The sequence below is a fragment of the Phaeoacremonium minimum genome (genome assembly GCF_000392275.1).
Source record: "Phaeoacremonium minimum UCRPA7 unplaced genomic scaffold PA7_03_scaffold_359, whole genome shotgun sequence".
NCBI classification, from domain to species: Eukaryota; Fungi; Ascomycota; class Sordariomycetes; order Togniniales; family Togniniaceae; genus Phaeoacremonium; species Phaeoacremonium minimum.
In genome coordinates, this window is record NW_006921263.1 from 227,550 (window position 1) to 251,375 (window position 23,826).

Here is a 23,826-nt window from a genome sequence, read left to right on the forward strand (position 1 = left end):
CCACATCCTCCGACTTGAACTCTCAAACTCCTCCCATTGCCTGTACCAAAAGCTGACGGATCTATCTCGTCCTTCCATGCCACCCGATAATCGCCGTAATCCATCTTTTAGTCTTGAACGCCATTAAGCCTGATGATAATGATAATGTTGACAACCGCCCTGAGAGCTGCCCAGCTGCTAGTGTTCCAGGAGTATAGGTAGAGAAGGAGAAATAAGTATGCTGTTGAGACCAGAATTATCGAGAAATATTAGAGAAATGCAACCGTCGGGATAGTCATACGTCGTGTGCGGGCTGCGAAAGGAAATAGACCCCTACGCCATGCTAGGGCCACAGAAAGAGTAGTTCAGCAGCTACCCTCTTCGCTGTCGCATTCGCTCATGGTACCATACCCTAGGTCCTCTTCCATGCCAACCACGCTCTTGGTGATGCTCAAACATCGCTCAACTACCTTACGGCGGATCTCTTGGTCCAAACCAGGTCTATCTCCCTCGGGGCTACCGACCCATATCCTTAGCGTGCCTGCCAGCCTCTCAAGTGACTTTGCGCATGACTCGGCGGCAACTGGGTGGCCATGGAGACGATCCATGAGATGGACAGCAGCGGTGCAACCTAGCAGGGTCATACCATCAGGTGCACCTGGTAAGATTCCCTTGATAATAGACAGAGCACTCGGTGGGGGTACCTCGAAGCGTTGGAGATGGGCAATGGCCATTGCGCAGCGCAGGGCCATCTGCACATCGGCATCGGGGAGGATGGATGAAATAGGAGAATCGATCAGCGGCGGGACGCCTCTGCTGTAAAGCGGGTGTTTGTCGGGGTTCGCGCTTGGTTCTAGGGCCTGGAGAGCTAGAGCAATATTGGCACCACGCTTGCCGTCGACCAACACTGCCTTGGCAACCAGTGCGCGCACCTGAGCGCTTGAGCCAATTGGAGCGACCTTGATGGCGAGATTAAGCTCCTCGTCAATAAGAGCTGCCAGCTCATCGGTCTTCTCCTTTTCTACCAGGCAGGTCGATAGTACACGTTGAAGGGTGAGGCTAGACCACCATGCAGCGACAGCATCCATTGGTGACCTCACGGCGGGGTCCTCCACAACAGCATTCATCCCATCCACATCCACGACGACTTCGTGAGTTGTTGGTCGGTTCCAGGCTAGGTTGTTAGCTCGCTGAACGATGTCACCGTTGAGAACATCATCGCAATCTTGCTCGAGAAGCATAGCGAGATGATCTGGGAGCTCGTCGTCAGCTGACTTCTCTCCTTGGCGCAGCTGATTCAGCATCCGATTGAGATATCTAGCATCGCTCCACTTCTTCCTCGCAAGCTTGGCGGCAAGCATGTTATGCACACCATGCTTGCCTAATTGCCATAGTAGAACTCGGATGTGAAGAGCTTTGAGCATCAGTCGCTGCGGTGTGTCGGGCAATGTTCCTGATGCCAGCAATGTCAAAGTAAGTCTGCTCTTGTTTATCTCAACATCACCACCAGCCAGCTGCGCGTCCAGAGCAATTGTCCATGCCTTCACTCTAGCAGTTTCCTGCTCTTCAGTTAGGCCAGTGAGAGCTTGGTAACCGTGCATGCCTATCGTGTTTCTTAGACTGAGCTTCATCGTCTTGAGGATCAGTGCAGCGGCCTCCAGGAAGAAGTTGTGATGCGGAACCCAGACAGTCTGAATTGCGGTGAGCCAGGCTTGTCTCCTGACATGGATGGGAGAGGCCAAGGATGGCACTTCCTGAAGCGAGGCATTAATTTGTTGAGGTTTCTGAGACTTTGGTGGCCTGGGTGTGAAGATTGAGGGTACAAAGGCCCACAACAAGGCTCCAAAGAGAAGGAGCATCTTTAGTGTGGCAATGGTCTGGACCATCGAGAATTGATAGCCAGCGACACTGAAATGGCTTGCAGAAGCCAGAGAGCCCAGTAAATGCAGGGGCAGGGCGAACAATCCACGTCCCTCGGGTGATTCGTTGCTCACTTCGTTTTCCCGCACAGCCTCGATAATCATGAGACCAGCTAGAGACCCCACCATCAGCTTGCCGAAGTAGGGCCCAGCGTTCTGCCAGCGATTTGCTTGCATCTGTTGCTGCTGCTGTATTTGTTGTTGTCTAAGCAAGGCTGGGTTTTGCTGGAACTGTTGAGGGGGGACTGGATATGGTCGTCCAGCTGCCATCTGTGCACTAATGATGCGTTTCATATCATCCGGAACCTGGATCATTCCCTGCGGATCCGGACCTCTTGGAGTGCCAATCGGAGTTCCCATGAATTGGGACGCGTCTTGGGGATATTGCATCGGCGTCGGCGGTTGCTGCATGGGGCTCATCGCGCCATTCATCGCACCAGCCATGAAAAGCTTTTCGAATGCGGAGATTCTCTGCTGCATGGTGCTGTTCTCGTCCAAAAGACGGTTATTTCGCTTTTCCAAATGTCTGATATATTCCGTCGCTTTGCTCAGGACCTAGAGAGTTGGTTAGCCTAGGCTATTTTTGCGACTTTGCAATAAACCTACAGTAGCTTTGTTCAATTTGTGCGCAGGAGTCAAGCCGTGTAATTCTTCTCTATCCTCCGTGGTGTCTTCTCCTCTTGCACTCTTGGACATAATACGTAGACTTGGAACGCTGTCACGCAAGGCGGCGATCTTGTCGTTAAGATTTGTCCGATACCTTTTCTCGATCATGTTATGGGCGGTCTTCTTCACGGGCTGATCTTCATCGTCGTCGTCGTCATCATCCTCGTCATCGGCGGAGGACTTGCGCTTTCGGCTGCTGGCTTTGGACATGTCCGCGCCGTCGGGCGACACAGGCCCGCCATGCTTACCCTCGCTTGACTGTGGGCTCGGCTCGCTCTTCGGCGAGTGATACTGGAGATGGGCCGGCATGGCAATGCTCTTCAGCTTCTCCTGTTGAGCAGGAGTCAAAGAGTTCATGAGGCCGGGAGTTGCGATCGGACGAATTAGGTTCTCGCTCGACGGAGAAATTGCAGATGAGTTGCTCGACAACCCAGCATAGAGGGAGGCCTGGTTGAGGTCCACCGGGCTTTGAGATGGATGGGCCGACTGAACCCGCTGTTGCTGTTGCTGCTGCTGCTGCTGTTGTTGCTGGACGTAGGGTCGGAAGTTGAGAGCCTGCTCGGGGAAAGACGCGTTGGGCACGTTCCAGGTAGGGAAGAAGTTAAGAGACTCAAAGGGGTTCACAGTCTCCTGAGAGTCATATGGGGGTGTCGACTGAGGGAGCCCCCAATTGGAGTCAGGTGAGAAAAAGTTCTGGGAAGTGTCTAGGAGGCCGTCATTGGTAGGAGACAGCGACTCGTTCTTTGGGACAGAGGCGGACGTCCTCTGAGCACGGCGTCCTGAGGCAGAGGCAGAGTCGAGGGTGGGATTGACGCTGCTGCTGCGAGTGCCGTAGTCGTCGGTGAGATTGACATTAACGGCGGCCTGAACGCTGGAGTCGTCGAGGCCAGCGAACAAGGCCGGGTCAGAGCCCTGATCGGTCATTATGTTGAGCAGCACGCTCTGGCATGCAACAATGGGCTGATACCAGCTCGCTGGGTGGGATGACTGGCAGACTCGGTAGACCGGGATCCAAGATCCAAGGGCAGTATGCGCGCTGCCCGCAGCCGGCCAACGAGGAGTCGAGTCGAGTCAAGGCAAGGCCACCAAAGGGCGGGCGGCTCGCGGTGCTAGGCCGGCGGCCGTGAGATTTTGCCAGAAGCGAAGCTCTCCGCTAGGACTGGAAGGCAGAGGATGCGGAGGCTCAGAGCGCTCGAGAACCGGTCGAGAGCTCAATTGGCGATGGGCCGATGGTAGTATCGTACGAGGTCCAGGGATGAGGCACAAATTGAGGTGAAAGGGAATTGCGAGACTTTGGGGGGTCTATCGTACGATCTTGCTTCAGACAGTGTCCTGTCCACCCGGAAAGGACCGGCGTCTCAGCCTAAGCCGCTTTAGGCCCTCCCCTCACACGTGATCCCGCCGGCACCTATTCTCTCCCTCTTTCTGGGCTAGTTATCGGGCTATTGGGCTTGTTGTGCTGGGCATCCGTCTCAAGTGTGTGTGAGCTGGGCGGCGTGGTCGCCCTCCTACTCGCTATTGGGGATTTCCGCTATTATCTTTGTGGGCAGAAAAAGCAAGAATATCTAAAACATACATACAATACGCACATGCATTCATTTTACTTTAACAGCCCGACGTGCGACCCAATTTTCCGGCGTTGAAATGCGGTTGGGATCCTCGCCCAAACTGCCCTCCCACTGGGCGTCGTAAAGCAGAAGGCTGGTGGAGCATTACCTTTCTACCTAGCCCGGGCTACCTAACCCGACTGCTAAAGGATGCACTCACTGCACTACTCACGTCTCTCCCTTGGTACCTACTGTAGCATGTGTGATGTCATGCTGCTGTGATCCACCCTCCAGCTGAACTGCATCCGCTACCCCGAGGCTGCTACGGCTGAGGAAGGCTGAGACTATTTGCAATACTTTATCTTGCCAGTTACCTCGTCTTTGTGGTACAATTGATGCTAAACTAAATGTTCCTTCCAGCCGTGATACTCGTCGGATGTCGACAGCTCACTGACGGCAATGCAGCTTTGTTCCGAGGGGTTGGCCGTCCTCGATAACTCCGAGCCGCCATGTTGACAGACATCGCACTTGATGACTTACCGGCATGGTATACAAGAAAAAGTTCCTGCGGCGATTAAGAACTGTACTGTGCAAGATCGATCGTGTGACTTTCCATCGAAACGTGCCTCCATTACGCCGAGGCTTCCTTCGGCGGCGCCCTCAGTACAGACGAGCATACACCCTCTCCGACCCCGTGCTTTACCCGATGGATCATTTACCAATTTGCGACAAGTCTCCAACCGACTGTTCTCGGTGGGATGGTGGCAGTTTCATCTATCTGGGTAGGCATAAGATGCAGCCGTTCTCAGAGACACGTACATGGTCTTCGTCACCTGAGGTCCCGTTGCAGTTGAAGCTCGAACTATAGATTCGGCGACCCGACTTTTCAGTCTTGCTCAAACGGGCAGGTCTCTCTCCAAAAGTCGTCCAGGGCTTGTTTCACTCACCTAGCCATTCTACACAACCCTCGAGGGTATTGGGAAGATCCGCCGCCTCGAAATGGATAGCGACCCTGAAGGACGACCGCTTGCTCCAGAATGCCAGCCCGCCCTTGACTCAGGCCCTACAGACGAGACTTTCCCAGACATATCGAGACCGGTGGAGCTGTGCCTTCCATGCTCGAATAATCGACACATGGGTGCTTGGTAAGAGGAAGCCTCCGTATCCTCGCTACTGAGACATCGACGGATACTTGTGATGTGGCCCTCCACGAAGTCTCCAAGCAGCCATCGAAGGTGAAAGGCAGTAATTCGTAAGTTAAATTGAAGAATAGCATGAAATCAATTGAGTTATTGACCAAGATGTAATCGGGGGATACACTCACGCTGTAGACGAATAGGCCTCACCAACCTTGACTAATTCTGAAGAGGATATATATATTTGAGTATACTAGTTGGTCACCCGTCTAGAAATGAAATAAATATGTAGCCAAGATCAGGCATGACTTTCGTTGAGACCTTGATAAAGTAGGTTTGCGTAGGCACCAATCACTTCTCTTAGGCTTATTACGGCAAATCTGAGTAGTAAGAAGATGTGAATTGGAATGCCTCAATATCTTCAACATACTTCATTCTACACAATCATCTTTGCCCGGTCTTGTAAGTCCAGTCAGTAGCTACCATGAAGATAATTAGGGCTAATACTTTTCATTTCCTTCCGTGTCGAAACAATTTTACTGCCCGCTCCTGCATCGCAGATCTCAAAGTCTATTGAGTTTTCACTGGCTTACTGCTTCCGGTTTGCTGCTTCTTCAGAAGCGCCATCATTTGCGCCACGACCTCCCAATTGCAATAAGTAGAGCCCGCCCTCAGGGGTGGCCAGAGAGCATCAATCTTGGCTGCCGTCTCCGCACTCAGTGGGCCCTTCTGGATGGCCACCAGATTACTCTTCCACTGTTCCGTAGTTGAGGCGCCAATGATTATCGCGTCACCCAAATCACCGTCCAACACAGAGTTGTGGACAACCCAGCGGTACGCCATCTCCACAGGCGCGATACCCTCGGCCGCAGCAATCTCGTGCCACTTGTCCAGCGCCTCCAGGGCTTCCGGCTTATTATACATCTGCTGATAGCACTTGCCGAGGAATTTATCCTTGCGCCAGCGGCCCTCGAAGGACTGATCCCGGAATTGCTGTGTTGTCTTGGTGAGGAATCCACCCGCAATAGGGCTGTACGCCCAGAAGGAGATGTTGTTTTTCCGAAGAATGGAGAGTAACTTGTCCTCTGCCAAACGAGCGACGGCGTTGTAGCTGCCTTCGAAGACGGATGGGAGAACGAACCCCTTCTTCTTGCAGACCTCAATCACCTCTTCAACTTGTTCAGGGAAATAATTGGAGAGGCCAAAACGCTTGATAGTGCCCTCCTTGTAGAGGGCATCGATTCCAGAGAGCGTCTCCTCAACGGGCACTCTGTTGTCCGGAGTATGCATAAATAGGACATCAAGCCATCAAGAAGTGTCAGTCACGAAACTGTGAGCTTGAATGCCGACGGGATAAATTAAAATACCTGCTCCATATGCAATTTGCTCAATCGTTCCTTGGTTTGAGCAATGACAGTCTCCTTCGTCGATAGCTGATCTGGTCGGGCCTCTCCTGGTAGCTTGGTGCCAATGGCGAAATGCGACCCGAACCTGAGTTGGCCCAAGAAGTCCTCAGACAACCCATAGAGGGACGAGGTATCAATTCCGCTGACGAGATCCTTGGTCTCCAAAAGTACATCAAGCCATGGCTGGGCATCTTCGGCGGACTTGATATCAAAGTCTGGAACGAAAGAGCCGGCACCGAAGATGAGCTGGGCTGGGGCCATGGTAACTTTACAGCTGATGATATGAAGACAGTATATCGCTTTTTCAGCTTATTTCTCGATCACTCTTCAGCAAGGGCAGGTGTGGCAGCCTACTATTCAACGAAAGGATCATGTTGAACATTGGAAGAGAGACAAGCTTAAATAGATATCTAAATACAACCAGATGCTCAGCATTGAGGCCTTTATAGTGTTTGTACATTTTTATTGGTTAGTCAGGTTGTATACGTCAGAGTTCGTCTTCCTAATACAACATATCTGACAAGCTTTCTCAACGCTGAAGGCCCTTATGGGGGGTTTGGACAACTTTATCGTCTGGCTTGCCTATTTGAGTCTGAATTCAAGATGTATTCACCAAGCAATCTCAGTAGTAAAGACTCTTATATGACGCTTGTGCAACTTTATCGTCTAGCTATCTTGTTTGGGCCTGAATTCGTCTGCTACAATGCGGCACATTCGACCAATGACTTCAGCTTTGCGAAAGCCAGCACGCTGTAGTTTTTCCTAACAAGGGTTATGGCCCATTTTACGGCCCAGAAAGACCAGTATAAAACAAGGGGCTCAGTTTTAGTCATGCCACTTGTGCCGCTGGTGGACTTAAGTGCGCGGCACATGAGGGTCCAGCAAGCGCTAATAGAACACAAACTGATGGCAGGGTGTTAACTCGCGAAATGTTTCTGGTTGAAGCGTCCTTCGTCGCAAGAGACTATATATTGAAAAACATGGTCGCAACACAACTTGTCACGAAGATTTGAGTCCAAATGATTCACTGTTGAGCAAAATCTTCATTTCCCTGGATAACCTGTGACAACTATATAGCAAGAGCTCTAATATAATATCGTATTGGCCTTTTTTAATCACTTTTTGTATAACAACCCCTGTGATATTCGTAATCTTTCTTTCAATCGAGATGATTTAATTAGGTCATACAAGTTTGATTCGTTTGAATTTTTGGATTTATATAAAGTTGTTCAAAACGTACAACAGATTCTATCAAGGGCGAGTAGGGCAAACACAGGCTCACAAAGGTCACAGTACCAAGGTGAAAGTCAACCTATCTGTCCTGGGTGGTGAAGCAAATGTGTGCTGTGTGCCTGGATTAGTCTCTCCCTCCTGGAGATGTAGAAAGGGACAAGTAGGTAAGATAGTAGGTCATGTGGCGCCATGGATTCTATAGTTTGTGTTCTTGAGACTCTCAACGTGCAGCAGTGAGATTGTTGGCACTTTGCCCCATTTGCTGTAGTAGCACTCGATGGTTATACCTTTCAAAAAAATTGTAAACACAATGAATCACTGTACGGTTATGTGTATTCATATATAGAAACAGAGAAGAACCCCATCCGCAGAGGAAAGCAACCTCGTTTCAAATAAGTCATCATCATGTGACCAACACCACCCAAACCGATGCGCGACATATAAGCAGCATCAATGGGAGCAATGGGTCGGTCTCCACATTATAGATACAAGGGCGACAGCAAGCACCTTGACCCAAGAGTATAAGGTTTAAAAAGAATTGTCTAATATGAACCCGGCCTGATATAGGAAAAGGAAAATACAAGCAGGTTGTGGTATCTACCAAATATCATCGTCGCTCCTGACCATCTCCATCGTCGGCGTCTTGGGCACCATCTTCTTCATCCTCTTCCTGTCCTCCTTGGTCACAAGGCTCGGCGTCATGGGTATCACGGGGGAGAAGGGCTGGTACGGGGTGTAGGGCACGGCGGCACCGGTGTAGGGTGTGCGCGCGGTACCGAGGCCCGGGGAGAGGGGCGCTCGCTCGAAGACGGTCTGCTTCATCTGCCTGTCGTACGAGTTAGGCGACAGCAGCGCGGGCTCGTACGCTCGGAGAGGCAGTGCACCTCCCGTGCGGACGGCAGACGGAGCGTTGGGCCGTGAGAATGTGGCACCGGGCTTCGGAGACGAGGGCAGTGAGGCCAGTGATGGGAAGCGGTTGACTCCGGGCTTTGGTGATGATGGTAAGCCGACTAGTGGTGTTGTGGACGTGTCCGTGGCCGCGGATATCGGGTCAGGTTCGGTCTGTCCTGACGTGTTCCGTGTGTGTGTGGTATCCATAGACAGCTTGACACCGATTCTCTCGTCGATGCTCTGCGTGCTATCGGGAGAGATGCCCGTCGGAGTTACAGGCGACACCGGGGATACTGGTGAAACAAGGCCGTTGAGCTGCCTCGTACCATACGGCATCTGATGTGTGGGGATTGGTGGTGGCTTTGCTGGTGCATATTGCCGCGGTGGGATGGCGTTCATCTCCTCGCCGTTTTGTGGTGGGAAAGTTCCAGACATTGGCGTCATAATCGGCGAGGAAATGCTGATGCCTTGCATCTTCTTCTTTCTCGGCGACTTGAGCGCAGAGAGAATGGAAGAAGTACGCGACTGCGTCTTCTCCGCCTTTACCTCGCCGAGATTCAAGTTGGCGGGCTTGACTCTTTCCTTTTTGACCAGTGTCGAGGTCGACTTATTCGCCTGATGGGTCGACATTGGTGTAGCAAGAACCGGTGACTGGTACTCGACACCGGCCTCCTTGGCCGCTTCCTGCTCCATCACGTACTTGTACATCTCCTCTAGCTGAGCTTGCGCCATGATTCTGTCTTGGTAAACGACGTGCTGATCGACTTGTGGCGCTACTCCTGGGGCACCGCGAAGTGTTGCGGTTGGAGAGGGGAAGATGTATGGCTTGTGTTCTAGAGCGCTAGTTGGGGATGAAGGATGTGAAAAGTTGCGATACGGGCTCTTTGGCAACTCAGTAGGATACGGATAAGGCTGTTCTTGTTGCTCGAACTGCTGATACTGTTGGAACTGCTGAATCTCCTCTTGGGACTGAAAGCCAGGTAGAGGGAAAAAGTTTGGCTCTTCCCAGATTTCCTCGCCGCCGTTTAGGTGTTCTCGTCGCTTCTTGGCAAGTGAGAGCAAGATAATGGCGACCAGCACCAGCGAAAGTGCGTATGATCCAACAATGCCACCGATCTGGGCCGGGAGGTAGGCAGGGTCTCGAAGTGCGTTGCGGGCGCCAGGAGGACCGTCTTCCGGCGACGGCGCGGGTCCCCAGTTGATGTTGAGCGGGTTGTTGTTTCTCTTGACCTCTTCACTTGAGGGTGCGGCGACGACCGAGTGAGCAAAGACTGTAAGGACTGAAAGAAAGACGAGGACGCGGGCCAAGAAGTTGAGACTGTGACTGGAGATTCCAGCGGGCATGGTGGTGAGGCCAGGACGGAATGCTTAAGTAGGGTCGGCCCTCATCACTCAGGAGGTGTACTATCTCACGAGTCGAAACGCATATTGATGGAGAACCAGCATGGAAATGCAGGAAAGATCAACCGGCAAGGAGATATGACTGGGTATATAGCGGCTGGTGATACTGTGATGCTGCGAAAAGAGGGCGACGGCTGTGTCGAGTGGGCCGGCAGCACCAATACCGGCCGGCGCACATTGGCGGAGGTGTGAAATGGCCGCTTACTTGTCGATGCCATTTCAGGCACATGTGGCACCTGCGGAACCTGCATGATGGCCACACGAATAGCGCCCAGCAGAGATGACCGCCCATCGCGGCCCTCGCAGTTGTAGCGTGCAGGAAGAACGGGAGGTGAGGAAGCCAGAGCGCGATGTGGTTGGGCAGATCGACAAGATGGCAGGGTCCTGTAAGCGCCGAGGTCGCCAGCAGCCGTGGTGATTGGGCCAGCGCCCTTTTCCCTGGGTTTCCCCGCCATCCATTCGGATCATTGTGCTGTGCAGCTGGCCGTGAGTCTACTGGGGGCTCGATGGGCTAGTCGCCCGGAACCCTGTCCTTATGTGCCTCTTTACGGATTCGGTTCTGCTTCCCTCTGCGAAGTTGGAGGTGGGAGGTGAAAGGTGTGTGGGTGGGTGGATGGAAGTTGAGTAGACTGCATAGACTCTGGCAGTTGAGAATTCCATCTGCAATTCTCTTCACATACATACATACGTGCATCCACACTCACTGCCGTAGCGACCGCCCCTTGAACCTGCGTAGACTATCCGCTGGGACGGTGCAGAATGCAGCAATGGCATCGCGAATGGCAGCCTTCGTGACGGTCTGCTGGATCTCGCTGATGGTGGGGTATAAGCATTCTCGCGATGTGCGCAACCCTGGCAAGCTCAGTCAGAGTGAGAGTCGCTTGCAGGAAAATGTGATAACGAGTCCCGGCTGCCCTGTCAGGTTCAGCATCCCAAGTCTCGCCCGCACAGACTCGCCAGTGATTGCGCAAAGCAGATCATCATCCATGCACTCGCTGATTTGCCTGCCGAGCGATCCAGTCGCGAAAGTGACGAGAAACAACACCCACCATCTGTTCTCTTCTTGTCACCATCACTGTGATTGTAATGTGACGAACCGGCACTCGCAATCATTAGTCCCAACTCGCGATGGAAACAACAGATCTCAGAGTCGTCGTTGAGCGAATCTGTTGGGCGCCAATGGACACACTCCTTTTTGAGCGCTTCCAGCGGAGAGAAAGGGAGGGACGGGAGCTGCCCGAGCAACCCGTCCGTTTCTTAGCGGACCGGGAGAAGCCTTCCTGCTAGTAAGTCCATTGGAGCAATTGCTGGAAGGAAACAATTGTCCAGTGACAATGGGGACTTTCTGTCTGCTCTCGGACTTCCAGTTCGTCAGCATCTCAATCCTACCAATCAATCCCACACCCCGCCGTCGATTCTGTGCCACGTTAGCGCCCACCACCAGGGACGGCCCGTGCGCGTGAGAGAAACGCCTATCCTTATCGTGTGTTATCGTTCTCATTTCTTCCACGTGCCGCATCACCTGCACTCGAGTAACAGTCGCGTAGAGGCCTGTGCTCGTTTTGGCCCATGCTCAGTGTTGCTCCCCATGTCGAGAAGACCCATTCCACGCGACGCGACTTGCAAGGCGAGGTATATCGATGCCTTGATGTCAAACTGCGATTGCATATTCTCGGCTCCTATGTGAATTTCTTGCTTTGCAAGGTCCTGCCACAAGGTCGAGAAAGTGTGCGTTCAACGCGTCAACACCGGGGAATACGCACCATGTCGACCGGGCTATATGACAACCCCATCTTGAAGACGCTCAATAAGGCGCAATGCAGAGCTGTGTGCTCCAACGCCGCCACCGTTGCCATCCTGGCTGGTCCGGGAAGCGGCAAGACTCATACGCTGACATCCCGCGTGGTATGGCTTGTTGACACGGTGGGATACCTGCCTGAGAATGTCATCGTTGCGACTTTTACAGTGAAAGCCGCCCGTGAGATGAAAGAGCGTATCGGGAAGGCTCTTGGACATGACCGGGCAAACAAGCTCATCCTGGGCACTTTCCACAGCATCTCTCGCCGCTACCTGGCTGCATACGGCAAGAAGATTGGCCTGAACCAAAAATTCGGCATTGCAGATGACTCGGACTCGCGAGCAATCATAGGACGTATCTGCAAACGTCTACAGCTAGCTGTGGACCCGGTAATTGCCCGTGGATGGATCAGTAAGAAGAAGGCAAAGGGACTAGAGGGAGACAAGCCTACCAAACGACAGGGAAGCAATCAGGGGCCGAGCTCCAAGGACCTTGAGACATGCTACCAGGAATATCAAAGCCACCTCGAAAAGTCAAATCTTCTCGACTACGATGACTTGTTGGTTCGCTGTGTCGACTTACTCCAGCAGTTTCCGTCGTGCGTTTCCAACGTGCAAACAGTCCTTATCGACGAATACCAGGATACCAATGGAGTCCAGTATGATCTGATGAAGCTCTTTGCCCAGAAGCAGAAGAGTATCACCGTTGTTGGTGACCCTGATCAGAGCATTTACGGTTGGCGATCGGCAGAAATTAGAAATCTCTATCGATTACTTCACGATTATCCCGGCACAGAAGAAGTCTCCCTGGAGGAGAATTATCGGTCATCGCAATCTATATTAGACACATCACTCCAAGTAATTCAGCAAGATACGAAGCGATATCAGAAGGTATTACTACCGGTGCACAACAGAGGCACCCGCCCAGTCCTTCGAAAATTGAGGAGCTCCTCTGCGGAGGGTGAATGGATCGCGTCAGAGGTCAGAAGACTCTCCTCCATGTCTGGGAAGATGTTGGGATACGATGATGTCGCCATACTGCTGCGTTCCGCCGCACTTTCGCGACATATTGAAAGCGCCCTCGGAAAGGCAGGCATCGCATACAAAATGGTTGGTGGGTTCAAGTTCTACGAACGAGCGGAGATCAAAATCATTCTCGAATATCTGAGAGTGATCCATCAACCCGAAAACAACGATGCTCTAGCCAGAATTATCAACGTGCCCAAACGAGGCGTTGGAGATGTTACGATCAAGGCGTTATTGGAGGAGGCGGAAAGATCGAAACTCAGCATGTGGAACCTCCTGATCAAACACTGTCGAGGAGACCGCTCTGCAAAGACAAACATAACGAAGCAGGCCGAACAGAAAATAAGTGGCGAGCTGATACGCCTTATCATGGGAACAAGGAAGCGCTTGGAGAATCAAGAAGATGGCAAGCCGTTCGGCCTTGTGGAGATGATAGAGCATCTTCTTACCCAGCTAAAGTTTCAGAAATTCCTCGAAGACTCGCATTCCGAGGATCACGAACAGAGGTGGGCAAACGTGCAAGAGTTCTTGGCTCTTGCATCGGACTTCATGAAGGAACTGGAACAGGGGCCCGATGAAGCTTTGCCCGAAATTGACGGCTTAGAACAGGTCAAAGAAACGGATGCACTTGCTCGATTTCTCGCCAATGTTTCGCTGGCCTCGGATGCCCAAACCAACAATCAAGACCAGGAGGCCAAGCCGATGGTCACTATTTCCACGATACACGCAGCGAAGGGCTTGGAATGGCCCATAGTCTTTGTTCCGGCGGCTTATAATGGCTCCATACCACATATGCGTTCTGAAGATGGCGACGAGGAACGGCGGCTGCTCTACGTCGCAATGACCCGCGCTAAAGCGCTTCTATACTTGAGCTGTCCGTTGTACAGCTCTCAGAACAGTGGCGAGAAGCTTGAACTGTCCCCTTTTCTCACACCAATTGCGTCTTCATTTGCAAAGAAAGGGCCTTCCATTGAACGCACAAAGTTGAACGATATCGCCGGGATACTTCGAAGAAAAGCCCCATCTGACGAGTCAATATACAAGGATTTACCATCCATGGCGAGCCTGGAGGATGATCTATATCCGGTAGATCCCGAGAGCACATACCAGCAGACTGGGAGGAATGATATGCGCTCAGGCGCTGAACAATTCGGAGACAGATCGAGGTCAAAACGTCCGAGGTTGCACGTACCCTCAGCTGGAACGAATGAAAACGAAGATGCTCCCTGGCGCAAGGATTACGGGACAACAATGGAGCAAGCTTCAACTTTTACAGTAGCGTCTCTTCCTGGATTTATGTCTGCAGGAGCTCATCAAGTCGCTATTTCTGCTGCGGTCGATGCTGCGGAGAGCGCAACCAGAGATGATAAAAAGGGGACCAGGAAGACGATCAATAAACGTCCTGCGGATCAGGGCACTCTTACAGGATTCGTTCAAAGAGATACGAAGTCCCAGAGCATGGCACAGCCTGCAAAGGCGTTGAATCGCAGCAGCGGCTTAGACAATCGAGGTTTGAATGGCTTCGCAGGCAAGGGTGCACATGGCTCTGCTATCAAGGAGAAATCAGCAATCGACCCAGCTCTTTCGAACCGTAAACTAGGGTCTGGAAAATTGCTCACGCGACCGCCTCAATCTAGAAGAGATGACACGGCGTCGAGGACGACCAAGCAATATGCTCAGTTCTCGAGCTCGCCGCCACGGCCAGTCCGGCCAGATGTCAATCCAGCGGCACAAGATCCCGCTACGGAAGACGTTGAGCCTGCACCGGAGCCGACACGGACCGCTGCATGTTTACATAGTACCACTGTCACCATGCCGAATGGCTTTGGAGGGTTTAAGAGACCTGCTGGACTAAGACGTGATGGGATCGCGCCAATAGATCGACTACGGAAGCCCTTCAAGCCACTGACGATTAATAGATCTTGAAAGTAGCTCAATCGTAATGTCCGATCATACAAACTAATGAGAACAACAATTTTGAATTCATTTGCCCTGTAGCCACGTGATGTCAAGAATTATCCTCTTCGATGTTAGTTTGTCGGGTCAAGTCGGGATTCCTTTAAAAGCCATTACAGGAATTACGCCCGCCAAGATGGCCCGTGTAAGCGTCCTTACGAGTTAGCATAACCCGCCAAAGGGCGTATTTAATTCAGCTCCGTCGTGAGTCAACAGCAAGAACAAAATCTCTCTTCAATCCCAGAACCGATTGCAAAGGAAGTTCTCATCATTCAGCTTATAGAGACCGCCTTCACTCACTGTTCTAAGTATGGCCTCACAAATCATCGCCCGCCACTTCGCCCGCGCCGCCGCACCACGATTCATGCTCCGCGCCACCAGGCCGGCGGCCGTGCAGCGCTCCGCGTTCTCCACCACCCAGCCGGCGCTCAACGGCAAGCCCGCCGCCGAAGCCTCCGGTAACCCTGAGCTGCCCAAGTTCAGCTTGAAGCACCTCAGCGCGAACCCCAGAACGCGATTCTGGATCGGGGCCAGCATTTTTGTGCTCGGCTGCATCGAGGGAGCAACATGGGTCAAGTTCTGGCCAAAGATCACTGGCAAGAAGGAGGAAGTGTCTGAGTCATCATGAAGACGAAATCTTAAAGACTAAGGAGACATCGTAGGGGTTGACCTGGGAGAGAATTTAAAGGATAGGAATGACATCGCAACTACTTTGGGTTTGTGCTTTCGGATTGTGGCGTTATGGTTATGGTGGAAAGGAAGGATCTCTCCTACATTGGATTACACAGTTGTCTAGATTAAGTTCTGACACTCGAGTTGTAACACGGTAGTCTCTGCGTGAAAGTTTACTGTGAAAAGGATATCACCACAATAGGATAGAATTGAACTCTTCCTCAAAGATATCGCATCTCGTCAGGATATAGAATGCTGTGAAGTTTCACTGGCGACAATGTAGTATCATGCGAGAAACCGATGGAAGAACTATGCAATGAATGCGGCAGGAAAGCTGGGTCCATGCGGACACATCGTTGACCCTGGCTTTCTTACAACATCGACATCTTCGTGTTATTAGGTGTTCGACTCGCTATGAGCTGGCAATAAACCTATCAGAGCAATCATATCTGGCGTTAGTCACAAGGGTGCTTCTTCCGGTGTAGCTTGGAGAGCTAATTGACGCCGGCGTAATTGTTGACAGACAGCCTTACTGCAACTTCCTTGATTTGAAGTTCCCCAATTTTGATAGCTGCAATTGTCACAATATCAGTCGGCGGGTTGCCGAGGTCCAAGAGTCTTGAGTCGATATTGAGATAAGGCAAAAGACTTTTTCGTCGAGATAGGAGAGATACGGACGACTCTATCCACATCCACATCGCGTATCTATCTACTGTTCTGTAGAGATATGCGAGGCAGCTACGCAATCCAGGCGAAACTGAGTCTTGTCAACGCAGAGGTTGACCAGCCCGGAGGAGGGGGATCGGCCGTTAGGCTGGATTGAGGAAGGTCGCAGCGAAACTACCGCTGCGGCCCAGATCAAGCCCCGCTCCCGCGGGCTCCGTTGCGTCGTATCGATCTTCTAAGTTCTCAGAGATCATCAGGGAAACAATCGTGAACTTTTGTTGATCTGCAGGTGGTGGGTGTGCTGCTCGCGTACAAGCCATAGGAGTCTGGAGCTGGTGTTGAAGTTGTGGTTGTGCTGTGGCAAGCAGACGTCAGACGCGGTCCAACATCTTTGTAGAGTTTGGACTTTTTTCTTCTTCCTGTTGTCCTTCAAAATAAGAGATTACAAGTGTCGAATTATAGGAGATTGACAGGGTGAGTAAAAGGAGATCATTTGGCAGATAACAACGGTCCGGCGGTGAGGTCCAATGACAGGGAGCAGAGACAAGTACAACCCCCGCAGTGTATCTGTCTTAGCCAAATGCAACCGCCAGCAGCCCTCCCAATAACCTTGCATCACGCCTTGTCGCTCCGTGCTTCTGCTACCCTCCATCAGACCTCTGCCGCGGCCGGAGCCCAATGAACCAGTCTGGCGACCTTAGACTGACCTCATATGCCATGTGATGCGAAATTGGCATACACGCTGGCCGGAAATCAAGCTCGCGATGATCGTTACTCCGTCGATACCCTTCACCTAGGCACCGCCTCCCCATTGGCGGACATGCTACCTCGAGGTATAGCTGATTGCTCTTTAGGTAGGTCATCGGCCTCCCGACTGGCTGCATCTCGTCTGCCAGCAGCCGAATGGTAGCCACACACGATGCGCGAGTGCGTCAAAAGTGTCTCTGGCGGCCAGGTAACGAGGCAAAGGACAAGCGTCCCCACGCCTCCTCGCCTGCCCAGATCGCGGACCTGCTTTTCAGGCCGCGCCGTTTGTTCTCGTCCTGCTTGCACCGCTCGGGGTTGCATCCATAAGAGGGGAAGTGTGTCCCCGAATCCTGATGATCAACCATGGCACTTGCCCCGATACTGCCACCAGATACGGCACGCGGCAAGCTCTCCACTGCACCTGCTTGCTTTCTTGCTTGCTTGCTTGTTGCACGAGAGAGCCAAGAGAAAGGTTAAAAGAGGTGAGGGCGCCCCGGTCCAGAAGGTATTCGTGTCGATCACTTCCCTCGCCGCGCGTCGAAACGCTGGATCGCATCGTGAAAGCTGCTTCGAAGGTGAATAGCTTCATCTTAACATGGCTCCACCATCCTCGGCCAAAGGTGCTGCCGCACCACGACGCGGCATCTTCACCGTCTTTGCCGCGTTGTCGTTTCTGACTCTTGCCCTGCTTGCCCTGTCTGTCCTAAGGGAGTCCCCTCGGGATGCCGTGCCCGAAGTGGAACGTGTCGACGAGCCGGAACGGCCTCTCTTGGCGAACACTAGAGCTGCGCCGACCGGAGACAAGTACCTCATTGGAGTCGGCAAGGCGGACATCACGGGCCCCGTGGTGGAGATCAACTTTGCCGGCTATGCTGCCCTGGCCCAGACAGGCACCGGACTACGCCAGCGCCTCTACTCGAGGGCTTTCATCGTTGGCGATGTGAATAATCCTGACGACCGGTTCGTGTATCTGATCCTAGACACGCAGTCTGGCGACACGGCTGTGAGATATGGCATCCTGGAGGGTCTCACTGCTCTGGGTTCTGGCTACTCCATGTACGGCCAGTCGAACGTGGCTGTGACTGGCACCCATTCTCACAGCGGCCCTGGAGCCTGGTTCAATTATCTCCTACCCCAGGTAACCAGTCTCGGCTTTGACAAGCAGAGTTATCAGGCGATTGTCGATGGCGCCCTGCTCTCGATCAAGAGAGCGCATGAGTCACTCACCACGGTCAGCCCCTAGCATTTCGCCGTGGCTAGCCTCCTATTTGACTAACACGGTTCTTATTTAGGGGTATCTCGACTTTGGCACAGTCAACGTGACGGATGGCAATCTCAGCCGTAGTCTATACGCCTACCTTGCTAACCCGGCTTCCGAGCGTGCTCAATACAGCGACTCAACCGACAAAACCCTGACGCTGTTGCGCTTCCAGCGCGAGTCGGATCTCAAGAATATCGGCGTGTTGACATGGTATCCCGTTCACGGCACATCCATGCTTGAGAATAATACACATGTGTCCGGAGACAACAAGGGTGTGGCGGCATACCTGTTCGAGCAGGCTGTGGCATCAGATGACAGTGCTGATTCGGGCTTCGTGGCGGGCTTCTCGCAAGCCAATGTTGGTGATACGACGCCGAACGTTCTGGGTGCTTACTGTGATGATGGTTCAGGTCAGATGTGTAGCTTTGAGAACAGCACTTGCGCAGATGGCAAGTCGCAGTCTTGCCATGGCCGTGGGCCCTTGTTCTATAACCTTGATTTGGGCGTGACGAGCTGCTACGAAATTGGGCGAAGGCAATATGCCGGCGCAAAATCTCTCTATGTATGTTGTTGACCCCTATTCTCCCTGAACATAGATGCTGACAGAATCTCATAGGACTCCCTCGATACCGTCTCAACAGCGGTAGTCGGTTCAACTGTCAAGTCATTTCATTTCTACCACGACATGTCGTTCTGGGACTTCCAGCTCCCCAATGGAACGGCAGCGAAGACTTGTCCCGCAGCGTTGGGCTATTCATTCGCTGCTGGCACATCTGACGGCCCAGGCGCCTTCGATTTCACCCAGGCAGACTCGGGCTCGCCCGATGCCAATCCACTTTGGGCAGTTGTGAGCAGCCTTCTCAAGGCTCCCACCGCAGAGCAGAAGGCGTGCCAAGAGCCCAAACCTGTACTTCTTGATGTCGGCGAGATGAGCACTCCCTATGCTTGGAGTCCGAATATTGTCGATGTGCAGACCCTTCGCGTCGGCCAGTTCGTCATCATCATCAGTCCCTCTGAGGCAACGACCATGAGCGGACGCCGTTGGCGCAACGCTGTCAAGGCCGCCGCGCAGTCTCTCAAGCTGTCACCGACTGCCGAGCCGATGGTCGTGCTGGGCGGACCCGCCAACACGTATGCGCACTACGTCGCCACGACCGAGGAGTATGGCATCCAGCGTTACGAGGGCGCCAGCACGCTGTACGGCCCGCATGAACTGGACGCCTACATCAACCTGACCGTGAGCAACCTGCAGTACCTCGCGCCGACCGCGACCGGCGCCCCGGCGCCAGGCCCTAGCCCGCCTGACAACCGCAACAGCAGCCTGAGCTTCATCACGGGCGTGGTGCAGGACGCGGCGCCGCTTGGCAAGTCGTTCGGGCAGTGCACCGGGCAGCCAAACGCCACATATACACGCGGCGCCGTCGTCAACGCAACGTTCGTGGGCGCCAATCCGCGCAACAACCTGCGGCTAGAGGGCACGTACGCGGCGGTCGAGAAGCTGGGCGCAGACGGCTCGACGTGGACGCAGGTGCGCAGCGACTACGACTGGTTCCTGGTGTACACGTGGACGCGCACCAACTGGCTGCTTGGGTACAGCGAGGTGGTCATCAGCTGGGAGACGGAGGACTACGCGGAGCCGGGGACGTACCGGATTCGGTACAATGGCGATTATAAGCCGCTGATTGGGAGCGTGACGGCGTTTACGGGGACGAGTAACACGTTCACGCTGACATGAGGCCGTTCAGGTTGTTGAGTGATGTAGTGGGTGTCTAAATTTGATGTTAATTGCTAATTGCGCGTGTTTTGCATATGAGATCATGACTGTTACAGAGTGATCAGCCTGTACATATGGTGAGATGTACATACAGATGGGTAGCGAGGCGACGAGGATTTGGAATCTATATATGAGAAATGTTGTGCATATAATGATCATGGCGATTAAGCAACTCATACTTCAAAATGACTTGGCAATCAGATGTGTTCTATCAGTGTGAATGTTTTATTATTATCCTACGTGAGCTTTACCCCTATGTCCGTGCTATCCCATCTACACCACGGTCAACGTCGTATTGGCCCTAAAATCAGCACTCGAGCTGCCAATGAAGATGGTGAAGTTGCCCGGCTCGACGACATAGTTGTACTTGATGTCCCAAAGGCCGAGATCGGCCACCTTGAGGTCGAGCTTGACCGTCTCGGTGGCGCCCGCAGCGATGGGTATCTTGGCGAAGCCCTTGAGCTGCTTATTGGGCACGACAACGCTGCTGACCAGGTCCTTGACGTACAGTTGCACGACTTCAGTGCCGTCACGTGTGGAGTTGTTAGTTACGTCTACGGACACTGTCACGGTGTCGGAGGACGATGCGGTGCTCTTGGATAGAGTGATCTCGGAATAGGAGAAGGTGCTGTAGGATTTGCCATATCCGAACTATAAATCTCTATCAGCATTTCCGTGTGGGCTTCTGAGATGAACTGGTAAACTCACGTCGTAGAGTGGTAGAGGAGTGTTCAAGACATAGTTGCTGCCAAATACTAATGTGCCATTGGGGTACGCATGACCGGGGTTGGGCCAGGCTCGCGCAGAGTTGAGGTAATCGTAGTAGATTGGTGTTGTCCCAACATCATACGGAAAGCTGACGCTCAGCCTACCACTGGGGTTGTAATCACCGAACAGCACATCAGCGAGCGCATTGCCACCCTGCTCAGAGGGATAGAACTGCTGAACGAGAGCGCTGGCGTTGGTGCTGATCCAGGGCTCGGTGACTGGCTTTCCGCTGCTGAAGACGACAACGGTAGGCTTGCCTGTGTTGATGATTGCGGAGACAAGTCGAGGCATGGCGCCAACGAGATTCAGCGATGCCACGTCGATATGCTCACCGGTGGTTGCATTGAGGTTCTGCCACAGCTCACCCTGGTCGCGGGACCAGGTACCGACAACGACAACAGCGACATCAGCGCCCTCGGCGGCAGCAATGGCTTCAGGGAAGCCCGATTCGTCGTTGGACCAGCGCTCACAGCCCTGAGCATAAGACACGCTGCTTTCGTCATCAACGGCTGCCCGTATGCCATCGAGAGGGGTGACACCCCGGTATTGTGATCGGTATGGAACATAATCACCGTACTGAGGATGGTCGTTAACAATAGTATTCACAAAGATCGTTCGTCCACTAGGGGGTACTCACGTTCATATAGCCGTGTGCCATAGGGCCAATTACAGCAATCTTTGCAGACTTCTTCAGAGGCAGGAGGTCCTCGTGGTTCTCCAATAGAACAATAGACTCGGTATCAAGCTGGCGTGCAAGTTCTATCGTTTCCTTAGTATTGATATATTTCGATGCCTCATCCTCCGCGACGCCTTGGTACGGCTTCTCAAACAGGCCCATCTCGAACTTGACCCTCAAAACACGGGACACAGCCTGATCAACGAGCTTCTCATCCAGCTTGCCAGCTGCGACCATCTCAGGGATCTTCTGGAAATTGTATGATCCACCGCCCATTTCAACATCGTTGCCGGATGGGAGGACCATGGACGTGACTGCTTCAGAGTCAATGGGGCTAGCCTCACACATGCCGAAGGAGTTGCAAAGACGGTCAGTGCCGCCAGCATCAGACATGACAAAGTATTTGAAGCCCCAGCTGTCTCTCAGGATCTCGGTGAGCACGTGGTAGTCCGCAACGGCAGGGACGCCATCATAGCAGTGGTACGCAGACATGATGGTGTAAGCGCCAGCATCGATAATAGCTCGCTTGTAGGATGGCAAGTAGGTTGTGAGAAGCTCGCGCTCGCCTCCGTGCACGGGCGCGGTGTTGACTCCCTGCTCAGGGGTAGCAAAGGCAGCGAAGTGCTTCACCATGGCTGCGACGTTTCCAGACTGCAAGCCCTTGACGTACGAGTAGGCCATCTCGCCGCTCAGATATCCGTCCTCACCATACGTCTCCTCAACTCGACCGAATCGTAACTCACGCGCCAGATCACCGAGCGGGGCGAATAGGTTGTTGACGCCTAGAGCAAGAGACTCCTGAGCAATGGCCTTGCCCATCTTCTCGACCAGTTCGGGATTCCAAGAGCAAGCTTGAGCGATAGGAGAGTTGAAAATTGTCGCATTGGGGATCAGGAAGCCGTGAATACCCTCGCTTTGAACAAGCGCCGGAATACCCAAAGTCGTGTTGTGAACTAGATAGTCTTGAGCGATCTTGACGCCATTGCTGATCGTGCTCCAGTTCGTAGGATAGCCGACGTAGAACATGCTGGCCCGATACTTCATGTTCCACTCCAAACCCGTCGCGTTGAAGGTGCCATCGGTCGTGTTAATCCAATTGGAGATATCACCCTGAATCAGCTGGGCAGTCTTGTCCTCGATGGTCATGCGCTTGAGCAAATCCGCGATCCTATCGTCTACCGTGGCATTGGGATTCTTGTAGACAGGAACACAGTCCGCCCCAGCAGCAATTGCGACGCTGGCGAGTGCCAGGGAGGCGAAGGTCGAGTAGATTCCCTTCATTGTCGAGGAGGAGTTTGCTCTGGGTCAGACAAACCGCGGTTGAGGACTACGGAACAGCTCCAGTAGAAGAAGTGAGCGAGGGCATTGCCATTATATGGAGTACCCAGAGTAGTGACACCACCACACGGGTCGTCCGGGTTGGAGCAGTAGCTACTCCACGATGATGGCCCAGCCCATGTCGAAAAGAGGACCTTCTCCGCAGAAGATCATGATGAGCATGGGGAAACCGGGCAAGGTAATCTTGGATAGTCGGGGTGGAAGTTCCCAAGTTTCTGGAAATGCAGAGGCGAATGCAAGAAACCCCTGGCTTTCTGCAGGTCTAACGGAATCATGTTGATCGGTTCCGTTAGGTTCGATGGAGGGTAGCGACGGGGAAGGCTGCTAGAGTACCGGTCAATGTTGTAAGCCATGGCAGAGAGCGTCTTCTGATGAGAGGAGACGCAAGTAGCACATGTTTGCTGCAGGTCTTCCCCATAGTATATCACCTCAGTAGTGACAAGAGGTCAACATAGCCTGAAGTCTGCAGTAGCCCAAGCGAGATGATGTCGTGAGGAGAAGCTTTGCTCGATTGCAGCCGGCAGTGGCGGTGGTGGTGCATGCGGAGATTTGGGGAAGCCGTTGAAGCCAGCCAGGGGACTCGGCAGCTACTTCTCGTGGAAAATGGTAGGTTATGGGGAAATCGAGGCCGCTAAGCAGTTTACATGAAGGGCGGGGTCGATTGCTCCGGCTGCCGACGGCGATGAAGCTATCATCATCATGGGGTTGTGACATGGTACTTGGACTTATAAGCGCAACGGCTGCAGCCCGCTCACTGGCGGGAGAAAATGACCCGTCGGTTATAAAACCCGCTCCAACCCAACGACCGTCCGCTCCACTCTACTCCGGTCTGGCCTCACACACTGAGGACGTTCCCCGCCAGTCCACTCACTCTATTCACCGCAGTCGCAACTCATGGCAGATTCTCGGGGAATACTCACGTCGCTCAGCATGGATTGCTGCAGTAGATTCGTCTTGGACGAATCCA

At 53.0% G+C, this 23,826-nt stretch overlaps 7 protein-coding genes across 7 annotated transcripts; 3 read left to right on the top strand and 4 right to left on the bottom strand.

Annotated features, from left to right (window-relative positions):
• Positions 1-344: 344 nt before the first annotated feature.
• On the bottom strand, positions 345-3,488 carry UCRPA7_4643 (putative sterol regulatory element binding protein sre1 protein; the record flags this gene model as incomplete). The annotated part of the gene is made up of 2 exons (XM_007917194.1): positions 345-2,453; positions 2,505-3,488. The coding sequence occupies 2 exons, from the start codon at positions 3,486-3,488 to the stop codon at positions 345-347; spliced, it is 3,093 nt and encodes a 1,030-aa protein (XP_007915385.1).
• A 2,329-nt stretch (positions 3,489-5,817) lies between these two features.
• Positions 5,818-6,537, bottom strand: UCRPA7_4644 (putative aldehyde reductase protein; the record flags this gene model as incomplete). Its single annotated transcript, XM_007917195.1, has 1 exon — positions 5,818-6,537. The coding sequence occupies one exon, from the start codon at positions 6,535-6,537 to the stop codon at positions 5,818-5,820; it is 720 nt and encodes a 239-aa protein (XP_007915386.1).
• A 1,946-nt stretch (positions 6,538-8,483) lies between these two features.
• UCRPA7_4645 (hypothetical protein) lies at positions 8,484-10,121 on the bottom strand (the record flags this gene model as incomplete). Its single annotated transcript, XM_007917196.1, has 1 exon — positions 8,484-10,121. The coding sequence occupies one exon, from the start codon at positions 10,119-10,121 to the stop codon at positions 8,484-8,486; it is 1,638 nt and encodes a 545-aa protein (XP_007915387.1).
• A 1,821-nt stretch (positions 10,122-11,942) lies between these two features.
• UCRPA7_4646 (putative atp-dependent dna helicase srs2 protein) lies at positions 11,943-14,212 on the top strand (the record flags this gene model as incomplete). Its single annotated transcript, XM_007917197.1, has 2 exons — positions 11,943-13,706; positions 14,162-14,212. 2 exons carry the CDS (start codon positions 11,943-11,945, stop codon positions 14,210-14,212), a joined length of 1,815 nt encoding a protein of 604 aa, XP_007915388.1.
• A 1,055-nt stretch (positions 14,213-15,267) lies between these two features.
• On the top strand, positions 15,268-15,585 carry UCRPA7_4647 (putative rep helicase protein; the record flags this gene model as incomplete). Its single annotated transcript, XM_007917198.1, has 1 exon — positions 15,268-15,585. The coding sequence occupies one exon, from the start codon at positions 15,268-15,270 to the stop codon at positions 15,583-15,585; it is 318 nt and encodes a 105-aa protein (XP_007915389.1).
• A 2,052-nt stretch (positions 15,586-17,637) lies between these two features.
• UCRPA7_4648 (putative neutral ceramidase protein) lies at positions 17,638-20,038 on the top strand (the record flags this gene model as incomplete). Its single annotated transcript, XM_007917199.1, has 3 exons — positions 17,638-18,273; positions 18,335-18,865; positions 18,920-20,038. The coding sequence occupies 3 exons, from the start codon at positions 17,638-17,640 to the stop codon at positions 20,036-20,038; spliced, it is 2,286 nt and encodes a 761-aa protein (XP_007915390.1).
• A 312-nt stretch (positions 20,039-20,350) lies between these two features.
• On the bottom strand, positions 20,351-22,802 carry UCRPA7_4649 (putative beta- protein; the record flags this gene model as incomplete). Its single annotated transcript, XM_007917200.1, has 3 exons — positions 20,351-20,728; positions 20,786-21,421; positions 21,483-22,802. 3 exons carry the CDS (start codon positions 22,800-22,802, stop codon positions 20,351-20,353), a joined length of 2,334 nt encoding a protein of 777 aa, XP_007915391.1.
• Between the last annotated feature and the right edge of the window lie 1,024 nt (positions 22,803-23,826).